The following is a 27,621-nucleotide window of genomic DNA, read 5'->3' on the forward strand; positions in this document are numbered from 1 at the left end:
TACATAATTCTTACTATATATTTTAACTTACTTTTCAAATTGTACTACCTTCACAAAACCCTGTCTTATTTAAATATCTATCTGCTAATCATATAAGTTACTGCTGAAAGGCCACCAGACCTGAGCAGAAACCTTGCTTATCAGAGACTGGATTTGCTATAAAATAAAGAGGACATGCGAGCAGGTGGCCGGCGTGGGTTTATAAAAGTCTTTACCTTTGCTAGTGTTTTCTTGGAGTAAATGTCAGTTCTAAGACCAAAGTTCTGCAAATCAATTGGTTTTTCCTTGTTCTTCTCAGGAAAATTTAACATCTGTTGAGCAGCAGGGACCTGTAAGGCAGATGACAAAAGGACTATATTTACTGTTTAAATGCAAAAGCATACAAGTTTTTAAAAATTACTTTGGATTGGCTGATTTTCTTAATCAGCTGGACATGCCTTTGATCTAGAGGCAGGTGGATCTTAATGAGTTTGAGGTCAGTCTAGTCTATAGAGTGAGACCCAGGAGAGTCAAAACAAAAACCACTTTCTGCAAGTTTCCACAAAAACAAAGAACAGAAAAAAAAAAAAAAAAAAAAACTGTAAGTAGACCTCCACAAGTAAACTGTCAATCATAAACTCAACATGAAAAACCCAAGTATTGCCGGGCGGTGGTGGTGCACGCCTTTAATCCCAGCACTTGGGAGGCAGAGGCAGGTGGATTTCTGAGTTCGAGGCCAGCCTGGTCTACAGAGTGAGTTCCAGGACAGCCAGGACTATACAGAAAAACCCTGTCTCGAAAAAACAAAAACAAACAAACAAACAAAAAAAAACAAAAAACAAAAAACAACAAAAAGAAACACCCAAGTATTTCTGGTGCTCTCTTTAAGTCAGAGAAGATAGGCAATTTTTCTACTAATCATATATTCTTTTTGTCAATGAAGAGGAAATACAGTATGAATATCCTATTAGTAAAGTTTTCACCACAGTAATGTTTTCAAAACAATACATTTCTACTTCTGAAATCATGAGTAAAATTATTAATGAGAATTTGAAAATGCACTTCCCAGACACAGACTTAATAAGTTTCTGTATTTTCTGTTTACTTCCTAGTGACACTGATGGCAAAGGGTTAAAGAGTAACAATAGATGTGCTAATCTCATAGGAGAAGGTCTCAGAATTGGAGTACAATATTACCTTAAACATTACATAACATTAGGAGAAATGAAAAATAAAAGAAAACCAATCCCAAACTATGAGGTACACGAAGCAGCACTAGGACAGGAGTTACCAGGCAGGCCTCCAGAGCTGTCACCACTAACTTACCTGAGGTGACCGAAGGTGCAGAGGTACAAGCCCAGAGGGTGTGTCAGCTAACACATTGAAATGAGGAGTGGGAGGAGGTCCCATAGCCATGGGACGACTTTCTGGATCAACTTGGTAGTTAACAAGACCCCATTGCTCTAAGAAGGCATGAACCCTGAAAGATGAAAACTTTAAAATTATAATCCAGAGACTCAGTTTCATCTATAAACCCACAATCGTGCAATTAAGAAACAAAACAGAAGGAAGAAAAGATGTTTTCTGCAGGCTGCAAACAGCCAAGTATCTTGGCACTGTTTTAGGGAGAATACACAACCTGAAAACAATGTCAAATAATGAATGTGGGTGTTTGTTTCTATCTTTGAGGTGGTACTACTATGTAGGTCTGGCAACTCACTATAAGGGACAGGCTGTCCTCGAAAGCACGAACCTCTACTTGCCTGTCATCCAGGGGCTGGGATTAAAGGCACAGACCACCATGGCCATCAAATAATGGTTCTTTTATTACAAAAAATATAGAACAAATCCTCTCTGGTCCACAATGAAAGAACTGATTCTCTTATCCAATACAGAGAAGGAAATCCAAATTTAAACTTTGTTCTGGGATGGTATATATACTCCCACCCAAATCCCTTCTCATTTTATAATCTGACCATAAATATAAAGAATATAATCTATGAAACACAGATTACAAAAATGAGTATTAAAAATACAGAATCCATGCCAGTATGATAAGGGCACCCAGTTAAATGGTTAGACAGGAAGTTTTGGAAGATCCATTATGTCTCCCAGCAGTCACGTCAGGCTGTTCCTAACTGCCTCGAGTTCCTGCTCCAGGAGTTGATGCACTCCTTCAGACTTCAAGCTTACCCTGGGCACATAGGATCCAGGTAAATAGAAATAACAAAAACCTTAAATACAAAATTGGCTAGCTATAAAGCAGCAATGCATCTCTAAGCACCTATAGTACAGGACTGAAGTCAAACATTTTACCTCATCACAGCACACACATCTCCAGTCAGGTTTCGCCTACAAGCAGTGCTGGTTAAATATTCTTGAGGGTTCAGACGGTATGTGTCAATCATAAAATTTCGATATGCCAAGTATCTAAAATACAATGTCAAAATGTATAACATAGATATACATCTATGGTTAAAACATTACCAAAGCCAAAACGAAAAATGCTTGACAATCATAGCAACATCCCAAAAAGACAGTAATATGCAACACATTGATACGTACCAAATGTCAACAATTCAAATAAATTCAGAACCAGTAAGATGCAAAACAAGTATACAGCACATTGAAACAGCATAAGGTAACTTGAACATTTTGTCTCTGTTGCTAAGCAGTGTTCACCATATTGTGTGCTCACCTAATACTCGAAATCACTCTATAAAATATGTTAAGTCCATCTTTCCATTTACTCAACACTGACATTGACACACAAAGCATTTTAAGAGCTGTATTGGACTGAGGGCTGGACAGTGATTTGGCCAAAACTCAACACCTCAGCTCTGTGCTCTTGATATCTGAATACTCTCACTTCTCACCAAAGAACTGTGCTCTGACACAGCAATGTGCCTTAGTCAGACCACAACTACAGAGGTCAACGCAGAGGAAGACAAGAGCATAACGGAAACAGGCAAACCCTGACTCCAGGTCACAGCAGATTCTACAGCATACTGGAGCATTTCTGCCACAAATCGGTTTTACAACTCAAGAGTGTTAAGGATCATGACATCTACCAACAATTTTTAGCAAAAACAAAAAGGTCTGAAAACACACATGGGCAGCTCTGTAAGAGCAAAAAGCCTACTGAATAAGCATGGACAGACAAAAATGACTCAGTTACAAAATAAAAAAGACTAAAATAGAAAAGTCTAATTTTAAAGAGATGACTACCGAAATCCTTACATATTTAAAAACATGAAAAAAAAAATCAATCCAGGTTTTGAAAGTCCAATCTGAATTTAGATGACTCCAATACAGTGCTATTATTAGAAGATTAGCAACTACTATCTCTGATATCAAGACAAGAGTCTCAAATTAATGGGGGAAAATAGAACCAGAATATATTTATTGTTCCGTATGATGTGCTATATATGTTTACATGGAATACTATTTAAGTCAGTTCTCCTCTAAAACAGGGTAACCACAGAACAATCTTATTATGGCACTACACACAAGCAACGGAAATAGATTAATGTTCCATTAAAGGACAGTTGTGGATTACTCGCAGAGTGAGTTTCAAGAAACAGTCTAGGCCTGATGATATACACTTTGATCCCAGCACTCAGGAAACAGGAATGCAGATCACAGTGAGTTCTAGGCTAGTCTGATCTACATACCAAGACCCTATTATAAAAAGGCAAATAAACAAACACGAATTTTCAAAAATACATGTAACAATAGGTCACAAAGAACAGATAAACTGGAAGGAGTTTGCTCAAGAGAAGAATATTTGAAATTCTAATTCAAAAGCAAATGCTTTAGAAAATTTAACTCAGTTCAAATGCAGCTGAATAATCCCATAACAAGCTTATAATAATTTATCATCACTTGGGAGGCAGAGGCAGGCGGATTTCTGAGTTCCAGGCCAGCCTGGTCTACAGAGTGAGTTCCAGGACAGCCAGGGCTCCACAGAGAAACCCTGTCTCGAAAAACTAAAAAAAAAAAAAAAAATATCATGAGGATAAAGACTTATTGCCCGCCACATCATTATATGAGAATATATGCAAATCCTAACACACAGAGAAATAATTAAAAGCTATGAGAAACTTCTAGTAAACACCATTTACTACATTCAATATTTAAGTGCTAGGATTGACATATACATAATCTGAAGTTAAGGAAGAAAAAATAAAAAAACCTAAAAATTACTTTTAGGTTAAGATGGTGCAAAAATGAATAATTTGAGTGGTGCTATTTGTAAATTAAAAGAAATAAAAAGCATTAACAACCACGTGGGAATTGTATTTGAAGAATCAGGAGAGGGGAGGAGGCTCAGTAGTCAAAAGGACTTGCTGCTGGTCTTGCAGATGGCCCAGGTTTGCTGACAGCCTTCCACAGCTCCAGCTTCAAGTGCTCTTCTGGCCTGCACAGGCACTGCGCACAAGTGATTCACATACACATGCAGGCAAAACACTTGTACATCAAACAAAAACAACAAATCCATGCTATGAACACAAAAAGGTTTATAAAACACGGGGCTCACATTTCAGGAGTCTTGGATTTGTTTTTTCCATTAAAAAACTCAGGAAGAGCACGCCGTTCAATCACATGAATACTGAAAGAAAAGAGGGAAGCAAATTAAGACTGTTTTTGAAAGAGCATAAAACCCTAAAACATTCTTCACTTTTCAAAGGAAACTAATAAATTGTCTGTTGCTAAAATTAGTGTTACTAGACAACTTTCGTTACATATGAGAGGAAACAACACATTAAAGCTTTATAGGTACTGAAGCGTTCTATTCTCTTAACCAACTAAAAAACTTCTACTGGGAACATTGGTTCAAGTCTGTAAAATCAACAACTAAGACAGTCAAGACTGACAGAAGCCTGATATTAGCATGGGGTACAGCACAAGACCCAGTCTCAAAACAACAAAAACTAATGGGGACAATAAAAACAATAAATGTTAGCACTCATTTTCATAACACTAGGGAAAAAAAGGCTCAAAATGAAAAAACTTTTGGAAACTGGATAGCAAAAGATTAGACTAGTGAACACAGCAACACACGATGAAGTCAGCCAAGCATTAGAATTTAAATAGCGATTCAGAGTCCTAAACATTAGGCTGTCATCTTGTGGTAATCCCTAACTATAACATTATTTCACTGTTACTTCATAACTGTAATTTTACTACTATTATCAACCGTAATATAAATATCTGATATCCTGGGCATCTGATATGCAACCTCCAAAGAGATCACAACTCACAGGTTGAGCACCATTGCATGGTAAAAAGAATAAGCACACGAGGCAACAACATGATAAGAACATGTTTAAAAATATACCTGTCTATGTTGTTTATTGGGGAGGCTGGTAAAACAGCACACCTGATGTGAAGGAAAGAAAGTGAGTGGAAAAAGCCCACTTACCAATTATAATCAAACCAGGACGCATAGCTGGGAATAATGATGTGATTGGTCTGTTCTGTCACATTGTCTTCACCGGGGTCAGCCGAGCGACTTGGATCACCTTTGCTGGGATCTTCATCTTCCTATGAAAAAATTCAAGTGTTCAGAGAGAAAACAGATCACATACACCATATAGGTCAAATAAAGGTAGTGGATCCAAACTGAAGGACTAAGAAAACACCTTTAATCTCAGCACATGAAAAGACACAGGAAGGAGGATTTATGAGTCTGAGGCCAGCCTTATTTACACATCCAGTTGAAGGACAACTAGGTCCACTATGGCAAGTCCCTACATGGTAGAAGACACCTACTCTCCCAACTTTTCTCACACAACTGCATGCACACATACTATAGCCATAGCCTGTGTATACATGCTTAGATCCTGTTCGAATCCTACCACAGTTTCAAATGAAATTGTTCAACTGTCTTAGAAACTTCTTTTACTGATATCTCTTCTCAGCAAAACTGATCACAGACTACACATTATAAATTATATTCACATTTGAGGGTGTCTTATAATTGTTGCCTTTTATTTTCTTTTTTGGATATCTTGTGATCTTAGATTCCTTTTTTCTTATTGCTTGGAGTGTAAGGTGTGAAGGTCAGAGGTAATTGGTACCAGTTCTTTCCTTCTACCTTTACATGGGTTTGGGAAACTGTAGAGCAACCGATTTCATTAGCTAAGCCACCTAACAAGCAATTACCAACAAGATAGATCAAACATTCAGAAAATACCTTAAAGCTTCTGAATATTCATGATTAGTGTGTTTTTTAAATCAAGAATATTAAAGATGCTTGGTATGGTAGCACAACATCTTTAATCCCAAAACACAGAAGGCAGAGGAAATTTCTGAGCTTTATAATATTTCAACATAGTAGAACTCAGTTACTATGTTCTACACAGTACATTCTAGGACAATCATCAACTTTTAGTGTGTGTGTGCACGTGTGTGCATGCACACATATGTACATAAATACTGTGTATGTGGTAAATGTTTACGTGGATGTGTGCAGATATATGTCTTAGCACAAAGTTGACATAAAGTGTCTTCCTTTATCAATGTGTAGCTTATTCTTGAGATATGGTCTTTGAATGAACCTGAATGTCTGGATCTAATTGTGCTGGATGAGCAGTGAGCTGTATGGATTAAAACATCTCTACACCTCCAAATGCAGAACAGGACGGCGGGTCCCTGCTGTGTCCTCACGAGGCTTTGCTGTGGGTGCTGAGGTTGAACTCAGGGCTTTATGCCTAAGTAACAGTTACTTCACAAACTGAGTCATCACCCAGTTCCTTACTTATAATTTTTAAAGGTATAAAATGTTTTTCTACTAAGAAATATTTTGAATCTATATTCTTTTCAGAGACTGATTTGCTAACCTTTATTTGACCAAAATTTCCTGTGTCATACTACTTAACATGAAGATCTGTTGCAGGATATGTCAGTATATTCCTTAAGATGAATTTTTTTTTTAAAAGATTTATTTATTTATTTTATTATGAGTACACTGTAGCTGTCTTCGGACACACCAGAAGAGGGCATCCAATCTCACTATGGATGGTTGTGAGCCACCATGTGGTTGCTGGGATTTGAACTCAGGACCTCTGGAAGAGCAGTCAGTGCTCTTAACCGCTGAGCCATCTCTCCAGCCCCCTTAAGATGAATTTTTATTGGCTGGTGAATAGGCTCAGTGAATAAAGCGGCTATCTCTAAGCCTGGAAACCTGAGTTCAACCCCGAGGAGTGACTGTAACAATTTGTCCTCTGACATCATTAAGTAACCTACATGTGTTCAAGTGCATCCACAAACACAAAAGGTAAATTAAGATCAATTTTTAAATGGGTGAAATTTTAAGGCAGCAGTGTATCAAACCGTTTATTCTAGCACTCAGAAAGCTGAGGCAGGTGGATCTCTGTGAGGTACAGGCCAGGCCAGTTCACAGAATTTCAGGACACTTAGGACAACCTCAGTTGTTACACAGAGAAACCCTGTCTCAAAAAACAAAAATAAATAAATAAAAGAATGAAATTTGAGGGGCAGGAGAGATGGCTCAGCAGTTAAGAGCACTGGCTGCCCTTCCAGAGGTCCTGAGTTCAATTCCAGCAACTACATGGTGGCTCACAACCATCTATAATGGGAATCTCATACCTCTTCTGCTGTGTCTGAAGAAAGCTACAGTGTACTCAAATAAATAAAAATAAACCTTTTTTAAAAATGAATGAAATTTGATGTAAAAGCAGAAAGCACTGGCTAGAATTTAAATGCTGGAAAAATAATTATTCATTAACAAAGATGATTCCTTAAAAATTTAACCATTGTACTTGTAGAAGCAGATAAAACTCTTACCAATTCTAGGCTAGCCAGGGATGAAAGGTGAAATACTATCTCAAAAAAATTAAAACTAGTACTGAAGCACTATAACAACAGCTAAACCTACAAGTGTGACTGAAATCAATCACATCTGCTTTTTAAAAAAAGCCCTACTTGTCATCTAATGCTGGTCTCTATTCTAGATCAGTGACTGGTCTCTACACTAGAACTGATGAAACGAAAGCAGTGACTTAGAAAGCAGAGGCGAAAGACAGAGGCCTCAGTGGTTAAAAGCACTTCATAATACTATAGAGAAGCTAGGTTTGGTGACCAGCACCCATGTCAGGTAGCTCACAACAAACTCCAACAAGTCAAACCACACTCTTCTGGCCTCCATGAGCAACTGCACACAATATAGCATATACTCAAGCCTGAGAAAGGTTAAAAGTATGGTGAACAGTCGACCTTAGCTGCAATCTATATTACACGACTAGAAACAGAAAAGTGACAAAAATCAAGAACAGGCATGCTACACTACTAATCTCAACTGACAGGTACACCACCAGCAATGCAATCAACTATGATTGCTACTTTGTAACAACAGTAGAATATGGAACTAAAAATTATACCCTTATGAGGTGATCTTGGAAAACACTAAGGTTGTTTTCAATAAGATTTCTGACTAAGAAATACAAGTATTACCAGGTGGTGGTGCCACATATCACACCTAGCACTCAAGACAGAGGCAGTCAGATCTGGAAGGTCAAGGCCAACCTGGTCTACAAACCTGGTTCACAAACAGCCAGGGGTACCTAGACAAACATTGTCTCCCCCACCCCCAAAAAAAACCCCACTCAAACCAAACCAAAAACAAAAAAAACTACCCAAAAAAGCCAAAAACAAAAACAAAATTACCCTACCCCCAGCAAAACAATATTATCAGGGTGTATGAAATTTAACTTGCCAGGCAGTGGTGGCACACTCCTGTAATCCCAGCACTTGGGAGGCAGAAGCAGGCAGATATTTGAGTTCCAGGCCAGCCTGGTCTACAGAGTGAGTTCCAGGACAGCCAGGACTACACAGAGAAACCCTGTCTCAAAAACAAACAAACAAACAAACAAACAAAAAGAAATTTAACTAGATTAAGGAACTTTAACTGAATATGGTAGCTAATGACAGCAATACTAGCTAGCATCCTGAAAGACAGCTATGAGGTTCAAGGCCAAGGCCAACTGGACAATTTTGAAATTCTAGGGGAAAAACAAAACAAAGTACAGTAGTGTGTGCATATGGGTAACCTACTCAGAAGATCAGGCAGCCTGATCAAGAAACTGAAATATTACCACAAGACAAGGAGTAAGTTATGGATAGGAGCTTGCCTAGTACATATATAAGCTCCTCAGGTACAGTGAACAGCAGTTAGGCGATGACAGCAGTCAGGAGAGACAGACTGGGGGACCCATAGTTCAGAGACATCCTGGGACACAGGTCAGTTTGAGGCCAATAGGAACATATACAATTCTGCTTCTGCTGAGTGCACATTACTAAAGGAATCTTTTCTCATCTCAGGCCTAATTAAATTTTTACCTTTCCTCCTGTTGTAACTGTTTCTTCATCCTGCTCATCTGTAAAATCAAAACAAGTTGTTTTAATAATCACCCACTGCTATTTGAGTTATGTAGAATCTTTACACTTTACAAATCTGGTACTGGACAGAGAAAATGAATAGATCATTACTAAAACAAATTCACAATGATGAAATGGTCACTTTATACAAATGCATGAAGAGAGAAGTTCATACCAAACAAAAGGTAAGTTCATAATTTCTACAGTTAGAATAATAGTGTTACAACAGGGATCTTATTAATAACAAGCTCTTGTAAGACATTTGAATGAAGAACCAGTCTCCTGAGGATGGGTAAAGCAGAGTTAAAGTATTACGGACTAAATGAGACATGGTGGCCCAGATCTCTAACACCAGCATCACAGAAGAGTTGGTAAGATTCCAAGTCTGAGGCCAGTCTGGGCTACTCAGCAACAAAAAGTACATACCTACTGACAGCAGCAGCTCTATGGCTTAAGTGTTGATTATAGAAGAATAAGAAAGACCTATAGGGGGCTGGTGAGTGGTTAAGAACACTGACTGCTCTTCCAGAGGTTATGAGTTCAAATCCCAGCAATCACATGGTGGCTCACAACCATTGGCAATGAGATCTGATGCCCTCTTATGGGGTATCAGAAGACAGCAACAACGTACTTAATTATAATTAAAAAAAAAAACTTAAAAAAATAAAGACCTATAGGAAATGCAATCATGGAAACAAAGAGATGGCTCTGCAGTAAAGAACTCTGTATTATTACAGAGGGCCTAGGTTCAGTTCACAGCACCCAGATGGTGGATCACAACCATCCATTAACCCTTCCCTAACGAACATGGACACTGCACACACATGGTCTATATCAATACATGTAGTCAAAACATTCATCAAGAACAACATTTTTTTTTTTTTAAATTTTCAGCTAAGCCAGAAGGTGGTGGTACCTTTAATCGCAGCATTTGGGAGAAAGAGGCAGGAAAATCTCTTGAGTTCAGGCCAGCCTGGTCTACAGAGCAATGTACAGTGATGAAATCATGTATGAAATCCCTTAAATAAAAATAACAATAAAATATAAAAGGGAAATGCACAAAAGCATCTGACACAGCCAGGCATGGGAGCTCAAGCCTCTAAACACAAGAAAAAAAAAAAAAAAAGAAGCTGGCCAATCTCTTGTGAGTTCAAGGCCCATCAGATGACTCAGGGACAACAGTGACATCCTGTCTCAAAAAAGCCCAAAAACAACAACAACCCCCACCCCACATCACCACCACCACCACCACCACCACCACCACCACAAAACCAACCAAGAACAACAAGAAGAACAACAGAATAGAAGTTTAGACAGCACACACCCTTATTGTCAGCACTGGGAGGGCTGAAGACAGATCTCTGGGTTCCAGGCCAGCCTGGTCTACAGAGCTACTTCCAGGATGGCCAAGACAAAAAGGAAAAACCGTATCTCAAGGGGGGAAAAACTGATGTCACAAAGAACACGCACACGCACACGCACACCAAGTCTCTGAAATTGAACCATGCTTTCTATATAGTAAAGACAACACGTTCGTTCACAACAGTGCACGATAACAATACGAATGACTGACGATGAACACAGAACAGAACCGAACATGGGGTTTACCAATTAATATTAGAATACAATCTAGTCTGTGTCAAATCAGAAAAAAATCATGACTATTCTAATCCTAACACTTATTTCTTCAGTGAGAGCAGACTGTTTACTAGTAAACTATAGATGTATATACACAGGTAGATGATAGAGAACGAGTAGAATCCAGAAGACATCCAGGTACTGCAAAAATGAACAGCACTGACCTGCCAAAAGTAATAGGGGATTCAAGATGAATAATTCTGTTATAAAGTACACACACACACAAAAAAAAAAAGGAAGGAAGGAAAGAAGGAAGGAATAAAGGAACAAAGAAAGAAAAAAGGGGGAGAGAAAGGTGTGGTATCAGTTCTAAATTGGCAAAGCGTATCTGTGACTAGATGCTGCTCCAGTAATAGTCTAAAAGGCACCTTAAGCTTGGAGTGAAGTAGACTTCACTTAAGCTTGGAGTGAAGTAGACTTCACTTAAGCTTGGAGTGAAGTAGGACTGCATGCACATGGGTTCCACCCACCCCCACCCGTCCAAAAGCTTCCCATTCTTTGACAAGTCTTGACACCGGACAGAAACTGACATCAGATGAGAGACATCCTTATCTTGGATCCTAATTCATGCTATTCAAAAACTGTGCTGTGATTCTCTGAGTGTGCAACCACTACTTTACTTTGTTTTTTTCTTTTTTCCAATTCCTCAAGAATAAAGGAGTAATATAGATTTATGTAACTATGTAGCAGAAGGAACTAAACAGCTAACAAGTCTGAAAACAAAAAACATACACTTGAAAGGTGGAGAGATGGGAGAGTGGCTAAGAACACTCAGAAGACTCAGATTTTATTTGCAGCAACTACACAACAGCTTACAATGGTCTGTAACTCTAGTCCCAGGGAATCTGACAGGTTCTCTTTAAATCTAAGAGCACTGTACACATGGTGCACAGACATACATTCAGCCATGCATCCACACACATCAATAAAAATAATTAAATTTGAGAAAAAAAAACCACTTGATAGGCCACAATGTCCTTGGTGTCAAGATTAATAATACTACAACTGAGTCAAAATGAAGGAGGATAGCAATGTTCAGAGAACCTAACTCTCCATGGGAGAGCAACAGCATCGTCAGACATAGCGGACAAGTGAAGGGCTATGTTCTTATACAAGTGTACAGTATGTACTAAGAAAACTAGGGCAATCTATGTTACTATTTCTTTTCTATTACTGTGTTCAAAGCCTTTAGGAGGATCTTCTCTACACATAGGCAACTTCAGTATGTAAGCTCTGGCATAAAGATTTATATCAGCCAGGCATGATGGTCATATCTTTAATCACAGTGCTCAGGAGACCAATGTAGGCAGATCTCTGCATTTGAAGCCTGCCCATTCTACATTGTGAGTTTCAGGACAGCCAAGGCTATACAGAGAAACTCTGACTCAAAAACAAAAAAAGCAAACAAAAAAAAAAACCCCAAACAAACCAACAACAAAAAAAAAACTGTTAGGGGCATAGTGGTACACACTTTAAACATAGCAACTGGAAGGCAGATCCCCTAAGAGTTTCAGGCCAACCTGGTACACATAGTGAGTTCCAGGCCACACAGAAATACAGAGACCATGACTCAGACAAACAAACAAACAAACCAACCAACCAACCAAAAAAACCTACGAAAATAAATTACAAATTACCAACATTGTTTAGCAGAATTTTACAGTGAAGAACATCCAGTTTTATAACCTTCCATACTACCCAGCAACAGGGAGAAATAAAAGACTACTTATACTAGGTTTTCTTTGTCTGGCCTTTGAATTAGTAATTATCAGTTGTGAAAGAGAAAATTAATATACGGTAGGCATAAACAACAATTAAGATATGATAATAACATAAAAATAAACTAGAAACATTGTCAAACTATGTCTGTTTATCTTTTTTGATATGCTGTCACTAGAAATGCTCTGTTTATACTTTAGACATTAAGAGATAACCATGCACCACTGTGGAGTAAGCCAAGAAACACAGCATGAAAAGAAGAAATGACAAGGGCTGAGGGAAGGTTCCACAGTCACAGCCCTCACCACACACAGGGTCAGTGCCGAGTTCCACTGTTAAAGGACAGTGGAATCCCAAGGGCTGTCTGCTAGGCCCCAACACCTGAACTGTCAGCTTTATACCTGCAAGTACATCATATACACAATAATAATAAATAAGAACTTTACATTTTATTCAAAGAGGATGGTGTTGGGGGACATAAAGAAAGGTCTTTTAGCCCAGACTAGCCTGGAACTCAATATGTAGTTCAAGGCTAGCCTCAAACTCATAATGAAAGACTGATACCACCAAGTTTATGAGAAAACGCCACACACTGTCAGCTGCAAGTCACTGAGAGGAACACAATGGAACAATGGATCATGATAGGACACTAAAGCATGACAGTACAGAAGGCAATTGGTTAATCTTGAAGAGCAGTAAACAAAGCAAATTAAAGTAACAATTTGAAGTAAATAACACAGTATTCACGGAGCTGACAGAGTAAGGAGAGAGAGCATTTGTATCTGGTGTCTTTACCTAGATCTGCCACTGTGCCTCCTTTAACAGGTGTGTTTTCACTGTCCTTCTTTGGGTTTACTAGAAGGAGGAAAAAACATCAGAATCATGTGTTAGAAGAAATAGTCATACTGATTTTAAAAATATACAGTGAGGAGCTCAAGAGATGGTTACTCAGTTAAAGGCAAAGTAGATTAGAATAACTCTAATCCCAAGGGAACGGACACCCTCTTCTGCCTTCCCAAGCCAGTATGCCTACTTACATGCAGACAAACTGTCCATTAACACAAACTAAACAAAATTAAACAGGATGCTAGAACATGAATAAAACATGCCAATGTAGCTCTATCCTCACCCTTACGTAAAACTTCAAGACACTAAACCACTTGTCCAATCTACACTCAAATAGCAATGTAATTCTATTCCACAAACGCAGAAAAATTAACTCATCAACAAAGGGTGGGGGAAGGGGGAAGAAAGAAATGCAGTCTCTCTTCTCCAAAAATTTTTGAGTAGTAAACATTAGGTCTATCAGTTTTTATGTTACTATTTTTTCCTTTGAAGAAGATTTTGGGGGATGGGACTAAATGAAAATGTCACATGTTCTAGGCAAGCACTGAACACAAATGTCACAAGTACTAGGCAAGCACTCTTCCTCTTAGCTCTTATTCCCAGCTCTTATTTTTATTTTTCAAAACAAGCATGAAGATCAGGCATCCTCAAATTCAGGGTGTTGTTACCTAAGACTCCTGAGGACTTGGATTATAGACTGACACCACTATACAAAGGACAATTTAAAATGTATGTACCTGTTTGATTGGTGTCTCTTCTCAATAAAGAAATCACATGCACACATACAAAAACCACAACATGACCCATAAGCAAAATGAGAAAGTAAGCATTTTTAAAAACTGATAAAGGGAAAGTCTATTCCTATTGTAAAGTTAAGAACGATGTGGTATGGCTGTTGTGGTAGAGCCTTTAATCCCAGCACTCAGGAGGTAGAGACGGACACAGCCAGATCTCTGTGAGGTCCAGGCTAGTCTGCGTCCACATGTGAAACATGTGAGTTTCAGGACAGTCAGGACTATATGGAGAGATGTTATTTCAAAAAACTGAAGAAAAAAAAAAAAAGAACAAAAGAAACACACACACACAAAAAAAAAACCCGTGTGCTCAGAATATGACATTACTCATTTTTATGGTGAAATAATAGCCAACACAGGTTTAATGCAAAAGAGTACCAACCGTTCTTAGGGAGAACCACTTCCTCTATATTAGGTACGGGTGTTGGATCTTCCATGTCCTTGGTAAGATCTTCTTGCTCATCTTCTTCCTTCTGACTTCTACGCTTCCCATAAAGGCTAGCTTGTCTAATATATATGGGACAGAAAAGGGCCAATTATAGATACTTTTAGAAAAACAGCTCAAGTTCTATCTAAACTATTATTTATACACAGAAACACTTTAAAAAACAAGAAATAACCAAGCAAATTAGATACTTGACTCAAGTAGCATCAAATGAGCCTTAAACCCTAAGTGATTAGTATATAACAGGACAGTCATCCTACTATTCATATGAGGAGAATGAATTAGTATAGTAAAAGGAGACAGCATTCAATCAGTCTACACATGATAAAATGAAAAAGATATGGACAGCTATATTTTCTTGAGGTATCATTTGACTATTAAAAGTTAAAAAGTCCTCATGCTCCTTATAAAAAATGAAATTGCTTTCTCTAAATAGTTATCATTTGTAAAACTAACAATATGGTTGAGAGTTAAAATAAAGACAAAAGGACATACAATGTGATACAAACAAAAAAACCACATCAGGGTGTGGTGGCATGTGACCATAACTGAAGCACTCAGGAGGATGGGCAGAAGAACTCTGTATATGGACTACTAGCCACCTGAGGAACACCACAAGATTGTTTTAACCAACACATACAGGCACAAATTAACAAAAGTACCAAGGAAAAGCCAGGCAGTGGTGGCACGCCTTTACCCCCAGCACTCTGTAAACAGAGGCAAGAGAATCTTCCTGAGGCCAAGGCAACCCTGATTTACTTAACCAATTCTAACACAGCCAGGGAAACACTGTATTAAAAAATAAATAAATAAATAAAATAAAAAAAAGAAAAAAAAGAAAATTGCTGACGGGAAAAGGCAAGACAGAAACGGATATAGAGGTCATGGAGGAGTGCTACTTACTACTGTGTTCAACTAGCACTCCTGTAATACCCAGGACTATCCAGTTTAGAGATAGTACCATATACAGTGAGTTGAGCCCTCCCACATCAATTATCAATTAAAAAGTGAACCACGGGTTTGCTCCAAGGATAGGGACATTCTCTCTCTTTTTTTTTTTTTTTTTTGGTTTTTCGAGACAGGGTTTCTCTGTATAGCCCTGGCTGTCCTGGAACTCACTCTGTAGACCAGGCTGGCCTCGAACTCAGAAATCCGCCTGCCTCTGCCTCCCAAGTGCTGGGATTAAAGGCGTGCGCCACCACTGCCCGGCACTTCCCACCTTTTCAACATGTACTTACCTACAAGGTGGAAAGGCTGTATTCAAGGTATTCTTATATAAATAAGACTCCTGTCAAAACTTATCCAGCAAGCAAGATGGCTTGGGGGCTGATGGCACGTGCCCTGACAATCCTGAGCCCCACCCTCATGGTAGAAGGTGAGAACTACCTCATATAGTTGTCTTATGAGGTCAACACCCATACGCACAAACAAATAAAAAGAAATTCAATGTAATAAACACAAGTTTAAAAAGTTTAAAAGACAAGTTATCAGAACAAAAAACTTCACAGTCAAAGGATGACTGCTGTTTGGCAAAATATCCAACATAAATATAATACCCAAGAAAGCCATTCAAAGTTTCTTCTGATTATGCTACAAACATCTTACCCTTTCTTCCCACTCTTCTTCCGGGATTCTGTGGGAGTAGGAGGAGGGGGAGAAGGGGAATGCTTCCTCTTTCGAGCATTGGCAGATGCTTTTCTATCTCTCCTTTCTGGACTTCTGACTGGCTAGGAAGAAGAAAATGAAAAGAAATATCAGGCAACTTTACCAATTCCTCAATTTCTACAAACCCATGTCCAAAGGTAACTTTCCATACACTACCAAATCTCCTACATCAGAGAAAATGAAGCCACAAAATTAAGCACCAATTACCAGCAATGGAGAAACATTCCTGACCATCTAGGTCAGCCGTGCTCAATCTAAAGTTTTGATCACTTTGCTGGGTTTAACAAACCCTTCATAGGGGTTGCCTAAGACCTTCAAGACAGATAACTTTATATTATAGTTCATAACAAAACAAGTAAAACACTAAACACTAGCAAAACTGGAATTAAGAAGTAGCAACAAATATAATTTTTTGGTTGGGGAGGTCACCACAACATGAGGAACTGTATTAAAGGACCACGGGATTGAGAACAACTATCCTAGGCAATACAGCAAAACTGAAATGCTAATCATAATCCCACATATCCTGAAAATAACTACAATAAATAAAGACACAACTAAACTTTGAAAAAAAAGTTACTGTTCAACATCCAGGCTCACAGATGGGAAAAGCAATAAGAAGTTACAAGCTCAAGTGATCTGTCAAAGCGGCATTTATAAAATAGCCCAACAGCTTCGGGGGGAGGGGGTGTTGGCACCTTTAAACCTGGCATTTAGGAAGATAATCTCTAAATTCGAGGCCAGTCTGGTCTACAGATCGAGTTCAAGGACAGCCAGGGATACACAGAGAAACACTGTCTGGAAAAAAAATGAAATATAAAACACCAAACATTTTTAAAAATTGTAAAACTGCGGGGCAGTGGTGGCGCATGCCTTTAATCCCAGCACTTGGGAGGTAGAGGCAGGTGGATTTCTGAGTTCGAGGTCAGCTTGGTCTACAGAGTGAGTTCCAGAACAGCCAGGGATATACAGAGAAACCCTGTCTCGAAAAACAGACAAACAAACAAACAAACAAAAAATAAATAACTAAATAAAATCTTGCACTATATCGTGTGACAAAGATGTTTTAGTATTAGGCACAGGTGTAAAAACAAGAACTCTTTCTATTTTCAGTTAATGGTTTAACATAAATACATGTACACATATATGTATACATAAATAAAATAACAAAAAAAACATAAAACAAACAAAAAAAGCAAGCCAAGCTTGCTGAAATATATTTGTATTTCTAGCACTGGAAAGGCTGAGACTGATACTGGCAAATTCAAGTCAGCCTGAGCTACATATTAACTTACAGACTATACAACAAAACAACTATACAACTATACAACAAAACAGAAAAGAAATGTAAAAAGCAAATAAATTTAGCTGTCATAATGAAAATGATCTTAGATTTACAGGTCTCTTCACTGGACTGCCACAAACCCTCAACAGTTACAAAAGGCTATCTTCAAATTCTTATTCTAGTGATGCACGTAGCCAAAGAGTTGTAAGGTTTTGTTTGTAGAGATAAGGTCTCACTATGTAACTGTGGCTAGCCTGAAATTGCAATGCAGACCAGCTAGACCTCAAAACCACACAGACCTATCTGCCTGCCTCTGCCACCTGAGAGCTGGGATTCACAGCATGCAGCACCACCATTCCTGGCACAAATACTGCTTTTTATGGAATCATGAGTAGATAGCCAGAACTCAAACTTCATTTAATTAACTGTAGTATCTTCTTCCAATTAAGAACTGGGACTTAATAGTAATAAAAACATTAAATGCTAAATTCCCTATTGTCAGAAAACACTGTAGCACTTTAATTCTTGAAATATTTTAAGACCAGTATTTTGTAGTATTCTATTTTCACTGAAGTTATTATAATATTAAATAAAGACATTGGTTTTCCTAAAAAACTAGTAGATAAGTTAAGCTATAATGTGGTATTATTTAAAAACCCAAAAGTTATTATTACTTTGTTGGCTAAATTTTAAAATGCATTTAAAAATTAAAACAATGGGCTTGTACTCACATGATAGCTCACAACTGTCTGTAACTCTAGTTCCAAGGTATCTAGAACCCTCATAACATACATGTAGGCACAGCACCAATGCACACAAAATAAAAATAATTAAAAATCAAAAACCAAGGGCTGGTAAGACATGACAGTGGTGTAGAGCACTGGCTATTCCAGTGTTTGATTCCCACAACACCCTATTGTGGCATCCACAGACACCATACATGCTCACAGTACAGACATACACCCATACATCCCTATACAGTAAACAATTAATTTAAAAATTGTACCTACTAGAAAAAAATCAGCTGTAGAATTAGCTTACCACTTGGCACATTTACTAAGATTTTCATTCCTTTCTCTAGTAATATGCCAACAAATGGTTGTTAAGTCACTCAATAACTTTTACACGTACATCTTAGGTGATGGCCTTAAGTGTGTATGTGTCAGATACAAAAAAGAAAATATCTAGTAAAAGCAAAAGGAATCAGTGATCAAGAAATAGTGCCAAGTGAAATACCTCTTCATTCTTCGTTGAAATTCGTTGTCGAAAGCTCACTGGCTTTCTGTTCTCGTCCACTTCGTAATCCTCTTCATTCATCCATTCATTGAAAACGTCAGTATCCAAAATCCATTTTACATGAACCTAGAACCGTATCAAATGGGCACAATTATGATTCAGCATTAGACCATTAACTCTTCTTAGTCACACCTCAAGGCGATAGAGGGGAGGGGGCAGAGAGTGCTTGGTTGCAATGAAAATGAGAGGTATAAACTAGCAATTACAACTAACTATAAAGCTTCCTTCAACACTGAAAATAGGTTGTGATATGGCAGCCAATAGAAGCCATTTCTCCAGCCCCGAAAATACTGTTTTTTAAAATCAAGTTTGTTTGTGTTGTTTTGTCAAGACAGGGTTTCTGTGTGTAGCTGTGGCTATACTGGAACTTGTTCTGTAGCCCCGGTTAGCCTCCAACTGAAGAGATAGACCTGACTCTGCCAGCCAAGTGAGGGATTAAAGGTGTGTGCCAATGGTATATGTCACCACATCCAGGGCCTCAAGTTGTAGTTTTTTAAAAAATTAATTGCTGGGAAGTGGCGCACACCTTTAATCCCAGCACTTGGGAGGCAGAGGCAGACGGATTTCTGAGTTCCAGGCCAGCCTGGTCTACAGAGTGAGTTCCAGGACAGCCAGGGCTACATAGAGAAACCCTGTCTTGAAACACCAAAAAACAAAACAAAACAAAAACAAAAAACAACAAAAAAAATTGATGTACTAATTAAAAGCAGTGCTTTTAATTTTTTAAGAATTTAAAAGGGGGGGCTGGAGAGATGGCTCAGTGGTTAAGAGCACTGTCTGCTCTTCCAGAGGTCCTGAGTTCAATTCCTAGCAACTATATGCTGTCTCACAACCATCTGTAATGGTGTCTGATGCCCCCTTCTGGTGTGTCTAAAGACAATGACAGTTGTACTCATATACATTAAACAAACAAACAAAAAAATAGAAATTAAAATTTTCTTAAGAAAAATTTCTGGAGCTGCAGAGATGACTCAGCAGTTAAGAGCCCTGGCTGCTTTTCCAGAGGTTCTGAGTTCAACTCTGAGCAACCACATGGTGGCTCACAACCATGTATAATCAAATCTGATGTCTTCTTCCAGCATACAGATAGAGTACCCATACATAAAATAAATAGATCCTAAAAAAAATTGTTTTTTCCGTTTCTCTGGGGAAAGGTTAGCTAACAAACATCATTAACTGTGAATGAACAAATGTCCCGTTTACTGCAACTTTGAAAAGACCATCTCTCACCAGTTGGTGGTGGTGCTTGCCTTTAATCACAGCACTTGGGAGGTAAAGGCAGGTGGATCTTTTTGAGTTTGATGCCCATCTAGTCTACAGAAAGACCCTGTCTAGAAAAACAGACAAAGCCGGGTGGTGGCACACGCCTTTAATCCCAGCACTTAGGAGGCAGAGGCAGGCAGATTTCTGAGTTCGAGGCCAGCCTGGTCTACAGAGTGAATTCCAGAACAGCCAGGGCTACACAGAGAAATCCTGTGTGAATAAAACAAAAGAAATAAAGCAAAGAGTTTATTTTGGATTATAACTCCAGAGTGAAATGTGTTTGTAATTGTGGCTCAGTCATAAGGGGAGGAACACAGAGTTATGAGAAATTATTAATTCTCAAGACCTCTCCATATAGGTTAAACATGACACCCCCATTTCTCACACTCTGGCTTGGCATTGTGTTCTTCTCAAGCACTGCACAAATTAACTTCTAAGACCTCAATACAATGTTGTCAGGGTCACTGATATGTTCTTGAGTTGCGGACATTAAAACGACAACACCATTATACATTAAAAAAAAAAAAAACAGTGTTGTATCTGGGCATGGGCTTACTCTTGAATACTCACTGGACTGAAGCAGGAGGATCATTATACAATCAAGGCCAGCAATGACTGCACAGTAATCTCAGGGACAGCATGAGCCAGAGCGACAACAGCTTTCCAAAAACAAATTAATTTATTGTAGAGAATAGCAATCAGTGTGTAAATATAATTTATTTGTATTATTGATTTATGTGTATTATTATGAGTAGGTTGTCTATGCATCATATGTGTACCTAGTTAACACATTTCCTAGGACAGGGACTCTCTACATGGCTGTTGTCTTGGAACTCAGTATGCAGACCATGCTGGCCTTGAATTCAGAGATTTGCCAGCTTCTGCCTCCTAAGCATTGGGCTTAAAGGCATCACCAACCACTATGCCCAGCCAAGAATAATTTCTTTTTTGCAGATCCATTACCTTCCATGGCTTTTCTGGGATTGGTGCATCTTCAATTTCAGCATCAACATCATTACTGTGGACCCAAGTGTCATAGCTATAAAGCAAATTAAACAAGTAAACAAATTAGAGCCAACTCTATTGATTAGAAAGACTATTCAAGCACTAAGAATATGTATTACAAATATCATTAGAAAAAAATTTAATAAATTGATAGGCCAGAATCATGGATAAAAGAATTTGCCACAGAAGCCTGAGTTCAATTCTTAGAACACATATATGAGTAGAACTGACTTTGCAAAGTGCCCTCTGACTCTACACATGTGCCATGGCATGAGTGCACCTACCCTCACACACACATCATATGTACACATACTAATAGTGCTTTAAAAAATACACCTTTGTTTCATCACCGTCAATAAAACTGAACCAAGCCAAAAACTGTCTCAATTAGTTAAAAAGAATTCTAAATAGGTATTGCCCATTGCTCAAAACAACCTCTAAAACTTGGCCTTCTTGTCAGCACTATCACAGGGTATTTGTTTTCTCTCATTCTCAGTCCTCAGCTCTCCAGTTTCCACTGCTAGCTTATACTTTCAGCCATATTAAGCATCTTAACTATGATATTTAATATATTTAAACTATATTTAATGCACAAACATTAAATATTAAATATTAATCTCTTTGATATTAAAGAACGCAGAAATACCTTTCAAAAAAAATTCTCCTCTTGGTGATCTCATTCAGGTTTCCAAAGTAATACTATACTTTTAAAGTATTACACCTGTACCTTAAGTCAATCCGAAACTCGAAATCCAACAGGCAGTTCTACATTCCCTAGCTCATGTGTGTAACTGCCCCAAACCAAGCACACTCCGAGTTCCGATCATGCCTCCACAGGACGCTGAGAGCTGACCTCCTCGGCCGTCCACTGCTCTCAGTGTCCACGCTCGTTTCCTAGCCTGCCCACTGCTTCCCCAAGAACTGAGGTTTTCACATACCAACAGAAGGATGTTTTCAAAATTTACCACAACATTCTACAATTCAAAAACTTCCAACGACTCTGAGCTGGTTGTTTTTTGTTTTGTTTAAGACAATTTGACACAAGAAAGGGTCATCTGGAATGAGGGAACCTCAATTGAGAAAAATACCTCCATGAGACTGGCATATAGGCAAGATGGCAACATATTTTGCTGATTAGTAATTAATGTAGAAGACCTAGCCCACTGTGGGTGGAACCACCACTGGGCAGATAGGTCTGGGCTATAAGACAAAGCATGCTGCCAGTAAACAGCATTCTTTCATTGTCTCTACTTCCGTTTCTACCTCCATGTTCCTACTTCGGCTTCACCATTGATAATGGAACCGAATAAACATTTTCCTTGCCAAGTTGCGTTTGGCCAAGGATATAAAGGAATAACAATATATATATATATATATATATAAAATTATGACAGACTCCAAACTACTAAGATTGAAAGTCAAAGTCCCCCGGGCGGTGGTGGCGCACGCCTTTAATCCCAGCACTTGGGAGGCAGAGGCAGACGGATTTCTGAGTTCGAGGCCAGCCTGGTCTACAGAGTGAGTTCCAGGACAGCCAGGGATACACAGAGAAACCCTATCTCAAAAAAAAAAAAAAAAAAAAAAAAAAGAAAGTCAAAGTCCTCACAAAAACATTGGTTTCTGTATTAGTCAGGATTTCTACTGCCATGATGAAAACACCAAGATCAAAAAGCAAGTTGATGAAGGAAGAATTTATTCACCTTACACTTCCAGATCATAACTCATCACTGGAGGAAGTCAGGACAGGAACTCAAGCAGAGCTGGAACCTGGAGGCAGAAGCTTATGCAGAGGTTGTGCTTCCTGCCTTGGTTTATATAGCTTGTTCATCCTGCTAACTGATATAACACAGGACTGCCAGTCCAGGACACAGGCTGCACTCTTTCACATGATCACTAATTGAAAACATTGCCTTACAGCTGGATCTCATGGAGACACTTCCTCAACTGAGGCTCTTTTCCCTCTCGACACTCCACCTTGTGTCAAGTGGACATGAAACCCGCCAATACATTTGCCAAGGTCTCACAATCTGGCCTCCCATATTGTCCTCTCTAAGGTTAAATGATTCAGTGGCATCTTTAACATATGTCACTAAGTCAGAATACACTTCATATCTAATGCTCCTTAAAGCCTGAAACGTTCAAAATATCCACAGAAATCACCTCTTCTCAAGCTCCCTACTCAAATATCCTCTCATCAGCAGGCAACAACTCAGTGCTACAATCATTAAAGCCATTCCAAAAATTATAAGAGTGTCTACTAAATGAAAAGACTGTTAAAGTTACTATACTGTCCAATAAAATTACAAATCCAAGTGAAATCACCAATGTATAAGGCCTTGAGTTTGATCTCTAACATGACATAAACCAGAAAACCAAGGGAGATTCAAGTCAAGTATTTGTATAATATCCATTATTGTGGGTTAAGTTCAAAATCACCTGGAACCAGCAGTTCTCTATATTGAGAATTTTGTGTATATGCATGTACACAGACATCTACACATCTCCTCATAAATTTGCTTAACAGTTAAATGTAAGATGGGGGGGAAACCTCTTGGACAATTACATAATATACTAAGCAAAGATTACCATAATGAGATGAGAAAAGTAATTTTATATTCTTTCAAAGTTTTGAATATAAAGTATTTTATAAATGGATATCAGGGTTCAGGCCATAGTTACTAACAAAAAATGAAAATGGGATCAAGCCTTGAGAAGGAAATAGAGTTCGAGGCCAGCCTGGTCTAGAGTGAGTTCCAGGACAGCCAGGGCTACACAGAGAAACCCTGTCTCGAAAAACCAAAACAAAAAAAAAAAAAATTAAGAGTGTAAGAGCAGGAGAGCTGGCCCCTGCTGTGGGGTAGAGATGTCCTTGTTCCCTCACTGACAGGTGAGAGAGCTGGGCCTGTCCTTCACTGGCTACTGCACTTGGGAGAGCAGGCCTTACATTTCGCTTGGGCAGCACAGTAGAGCTGGCCCTGCTGGTGTGAACCCACGACAGTGAGAGCAGGAGAGCTGGCCAGCTTTGGCAGTGAGTGCCGCAGCTGGAGCAGTGCTGGAGAGGTCACCCCAGTGGTGTGGGTGAGGGAATACTGGTGAGCTCAACAACTCAGCCACCACCCAGGTCAGGATGAAGGCCCATTCAACTCATCTACACAATATATGAACTACTGGAGAGAGGAGTCCCTGTGAGGATCTGTATTGATCTATAGCAGAAGCTAGGGGCTTTGAACCATACCAATGATTCATTGCAATAAATATTTCAAGTAAAGATGTGTAAACGAAAGAGTACACTATGAGATACACTACAGCTTCCACAAAGAGATTTTGTGCTGTTTCTTTTCTGGGTGATTTGCAATAGAGGAGGGCAGATATGAAGGGGTGGGGGAAATGAGTGGGATTGGGACACATGATGTGAAATTTACAAAGAACCAATAAAAACTTCTAAAAAATTTACTGGCCTTTTCCGGCAGTGACGACCTCCCTATGAGAACATGCCTCTCAGAAAGGATCTCCTTCATCACTCTCCAGAAGAGAAGAGGGAACACAAGAAAAAGTTTCTGGTGCAGAACCCAATTCCTACTTTGTGGATATGAAAGCCCAGGATGGTATAAAATTACCATGGTCTCTAGCCATGCACAAACGGTAGTCTTGTGTGTTGGCTGCTCCACTGTCCTGTCAGCCTACAGGAGGAAAAGCAAGGCTGACAGGAAGGATGCTCCTTCAGGAGGAAGCAGGACTAAAGGCCCCTGATTCAAGATGATTGGGAACCTTCCCAATAAACACATTTTGGGGAAAAAAGTTTACTCATTTTATATGACTATACTAACCTCATATGAATGTTTTGTCTGCGTGTCTGTACACCATGTGCATGTCTGATGCCCATGGAGGTGAAGAAAGGAAGTTGAGTTTCCTGGAACTGAAGTTACAGAGTGACATATGTGTGCTGAGAACCAAACTTGGATTCTCTTCAAGAGCAGTAAGAACTCATTAATGAAACAATTCTCCAGGCCCCAAGATTCCTTTCTTAAAGACATATATCTTAATTAATGGATTAATAAATAACATGCTAACAGATCCCTTTAGCAAATAAATCTCTCTCTTTGAGATAAGTGAAATTATGCTTTAAATATGAAGTCTTCCCTACAAGGTTCACAGGCTAAGGATATAACTGGGCCATGAAGGAGTTAACTATCAATGAATCAATTCATTGAATTCATACTTGAATGAGATATTAGACAGGCAGACTAGAAGAAAGAAATTGATATTCATCAGTATAACTCCACAGGGACATCCTGGCCTTGCAACTTCTGGTATGTCTCTGCTTCCTGGCTGCTACCTCTGCTGCAGCACACCCATTACACAACAAAGCTCAGGCATACAAGCATACAGTGATAGGCCAAGCAACCATGAAAAGGTAACTAACTCTATTCAGAAAATAAAGAACTTTCCTATACATATATGTAGTATATATCTCCTGCGTTTTTTGTTTTGTTTTGTTTTTTAAGACAGGGTTTCTCTGTGTAGCCTTGTAGGCCAAGCAGGCCTCAAACTCTGTGCTGGTTTAAAGGTGTGGCCACCATTCCTGGCTGACATAAATCTTTATGTCACAGCATACATTGCCTATGTTAAGACTAGAGCCTAAAGGCTCCAATTACAAAGTAACAGAAATGATACAGTAACATGAATTACCCTAGTTTTCTCAGTACATATTGTACACTGACAAATCCCATTAGAATATCACACTGCATTTCTTAAGTATATAATTACATGTATCTATTTAAATGTTAAACGACTTTAATATTTTAAAAGATAAAGTTGCTTTAGATGTAAAGCACCTAATACTTAGCATGTATAAAGACCTGGATTCGATCCCTCACCCAATCCTCAGAAAGGGGAGGGAGGAGGGGGAGGAGGAGAGAGAGAGACAGAGACAGACAGATAGAATATACAAAGGGAACAGGCATGGTGGTGCAATGCTCTTAATCCCCAGCACTGGGGAGACAGCAGTAGATAGCTGTATTGAGTTTGACAGTCTAGCCTGCTTGGTGAGCTGCAGGTGAGTCGGGACTACATAGTGAGAACCTGTGTAAAAACATTTATAAATCATATAAATTTTAAATAAAAAACAGATAGATGGAAATGCAGCTGGATGGCAGTAGTACATGCCTCTAATCCCAGTACTTGGTAGGCAGAAGCAGAGACAGGCAGATCTCTGTGAGTCTGAGGCCAGCCTTATCTACAAAGTGAGTTCTAGGACAGCCATGCATACACAGAGAAACCCTGTCTCGAAAAACAAACAAAGGGGTAAGAATGCTAATAGATTTTATCCTCACAGCCTGTAGACATATGCAATTATCAAGACCAACATCAACATCACAAGGATAGTTAGGATTACCTGTCTGGGTAGAAGCCCCAGTGCACCAGCACCTGCTTGTCTCTCCTCATCACTGGCCTCAGCCATTCCTCTGAAAAAAGAAAAAGCATCAAAATATGACTTCAATTTAGTTAGGATTAAAAAATATATATTTAATATTATGTGTATGTGTGCTCCCAAGTGTCATATATGTATACAACATATGTGCAGGAGCCCAGAGATCAGACAAGGTGTCAGATGGCCAGGAACTACTGTTATAGACAGCTGAGAATATACTTGTAGTTTCTGAGACCCAAACCCTGGTCCTCTGCAAGAGTAGGTAAGTGCTCCAAAGTGCTGAGGTTAAAGGTGTGCGTCACCACTGCCCAGCAATTAACTGTTTATTAACATATGTGTTCAAACACAAAATGAGAGAAGCTAATGATAGATCACTTGAAATATCAAATCAAAGGGAGAGAAACAAAAGTGAGTAAGTCTAAGGGATTTATGAATACTTTGAGCAGATCAATAACCCTACAAAGTAGCAGCATTTGGAAGGTTGAGGCAGAATAATTTCAATTCAAAGCCGTCATAAGCTACATTGTGAGACCCTTACAATAACAATAGAGAAAAAAAATCCCACCACTTTAATGTTAAGGGTGCATATTCAAGGCTGGAAACATTTGGGCCAATGAGATGTCTCAGCCAATCCATCCTCTTGCCAATGCAACTGCCTTCAATTTGAATCACAGGCCCTATACACATAAAACCACTTCACATGAGCTGACTGTCCTCTGGCCTCTACAAGCTCACTGTGGCACAAGGGCTGGCTCCCACATGAATACACATCACACACCAAAAAAATTTAAAAACCAAGAGAGAAAAAAAACAGGTGGGGTGTATCAAGGAGAAAGAACAGCTGGGAATGTAG

At 38.9% G+C, this 27,621-nt stretch overlaps 1 protein-coding gene across 1 annotated transcript in view; it reads right to left on the reverse strand.

The window, feature by feature from the left end:
* The window catches only part of Smarcc1 (SWI/SNF related, matrix associated, actin dependent regulator of chromatin subfamily c member 1), a 96,275-nt gene that overhangs the window by 49,143 nt on the left and 19,511 nt on the right, over nt 1-27,621 (reverse strand). Inside the window, exons 7-18 of the mRNA XM_028785369.1 lie at nt 26,733-26,802; nt 21,296-21,371; nt 19,010-19,135; nt 16,429-16,550; nt 14,761-14,885; nt 13,534-13,593; nt 9,343-9,380; nt 5,405-5,526; nt 4,520-4,591; nt 2,296-2,409; nt 1,306-1,459; nt 216-329 (exon numbers count right to left, since the gene is read on the reverse strand). Coding sequence (XP_028641202.1) covers nt 216-329; nt 1,306-1,459; nt 2,296-2,409; nt 4,520-4,591; nt 5,405-5,526; nt 9,343-9,380; nt 13,534-13,593; nt 14,761-14,885; nt 16,429-16,550; nt 19,010-19,135; nt 21,296-21,371; nt 26,733-26,802 — 1,193 coding nt within the window. The remainder of the gene's footprint in view (nt 1-215; nt 330-1,305; nt 1,460-2,295; nt 2,410-4,519; nt 4,592-5,404; nt 5,527-9,342; nt 9,381-13,533; nt 13,594-14,760; nt 14,886-16,428; nt 16,551-19,009; nt 19,136-21,295; nt 21,372-26,732; nt 26,803-27,621) is intronic.

This window comes from Grammomys surdaster, unplaced genomic scaffold (genome assembly GCF_004785775.1).
Source record: "Grammomys surdaster isolate TR1022 unplaced genomic scaffold, NIH_TR_1.0 125216, whole genome shotgun sequence".
Lineage (NCBI taxonomy): Eukaryota > Metazoa > Chordata > Mammalia > Rodentia > Muridae > Grammomys > Grammomys surdaster.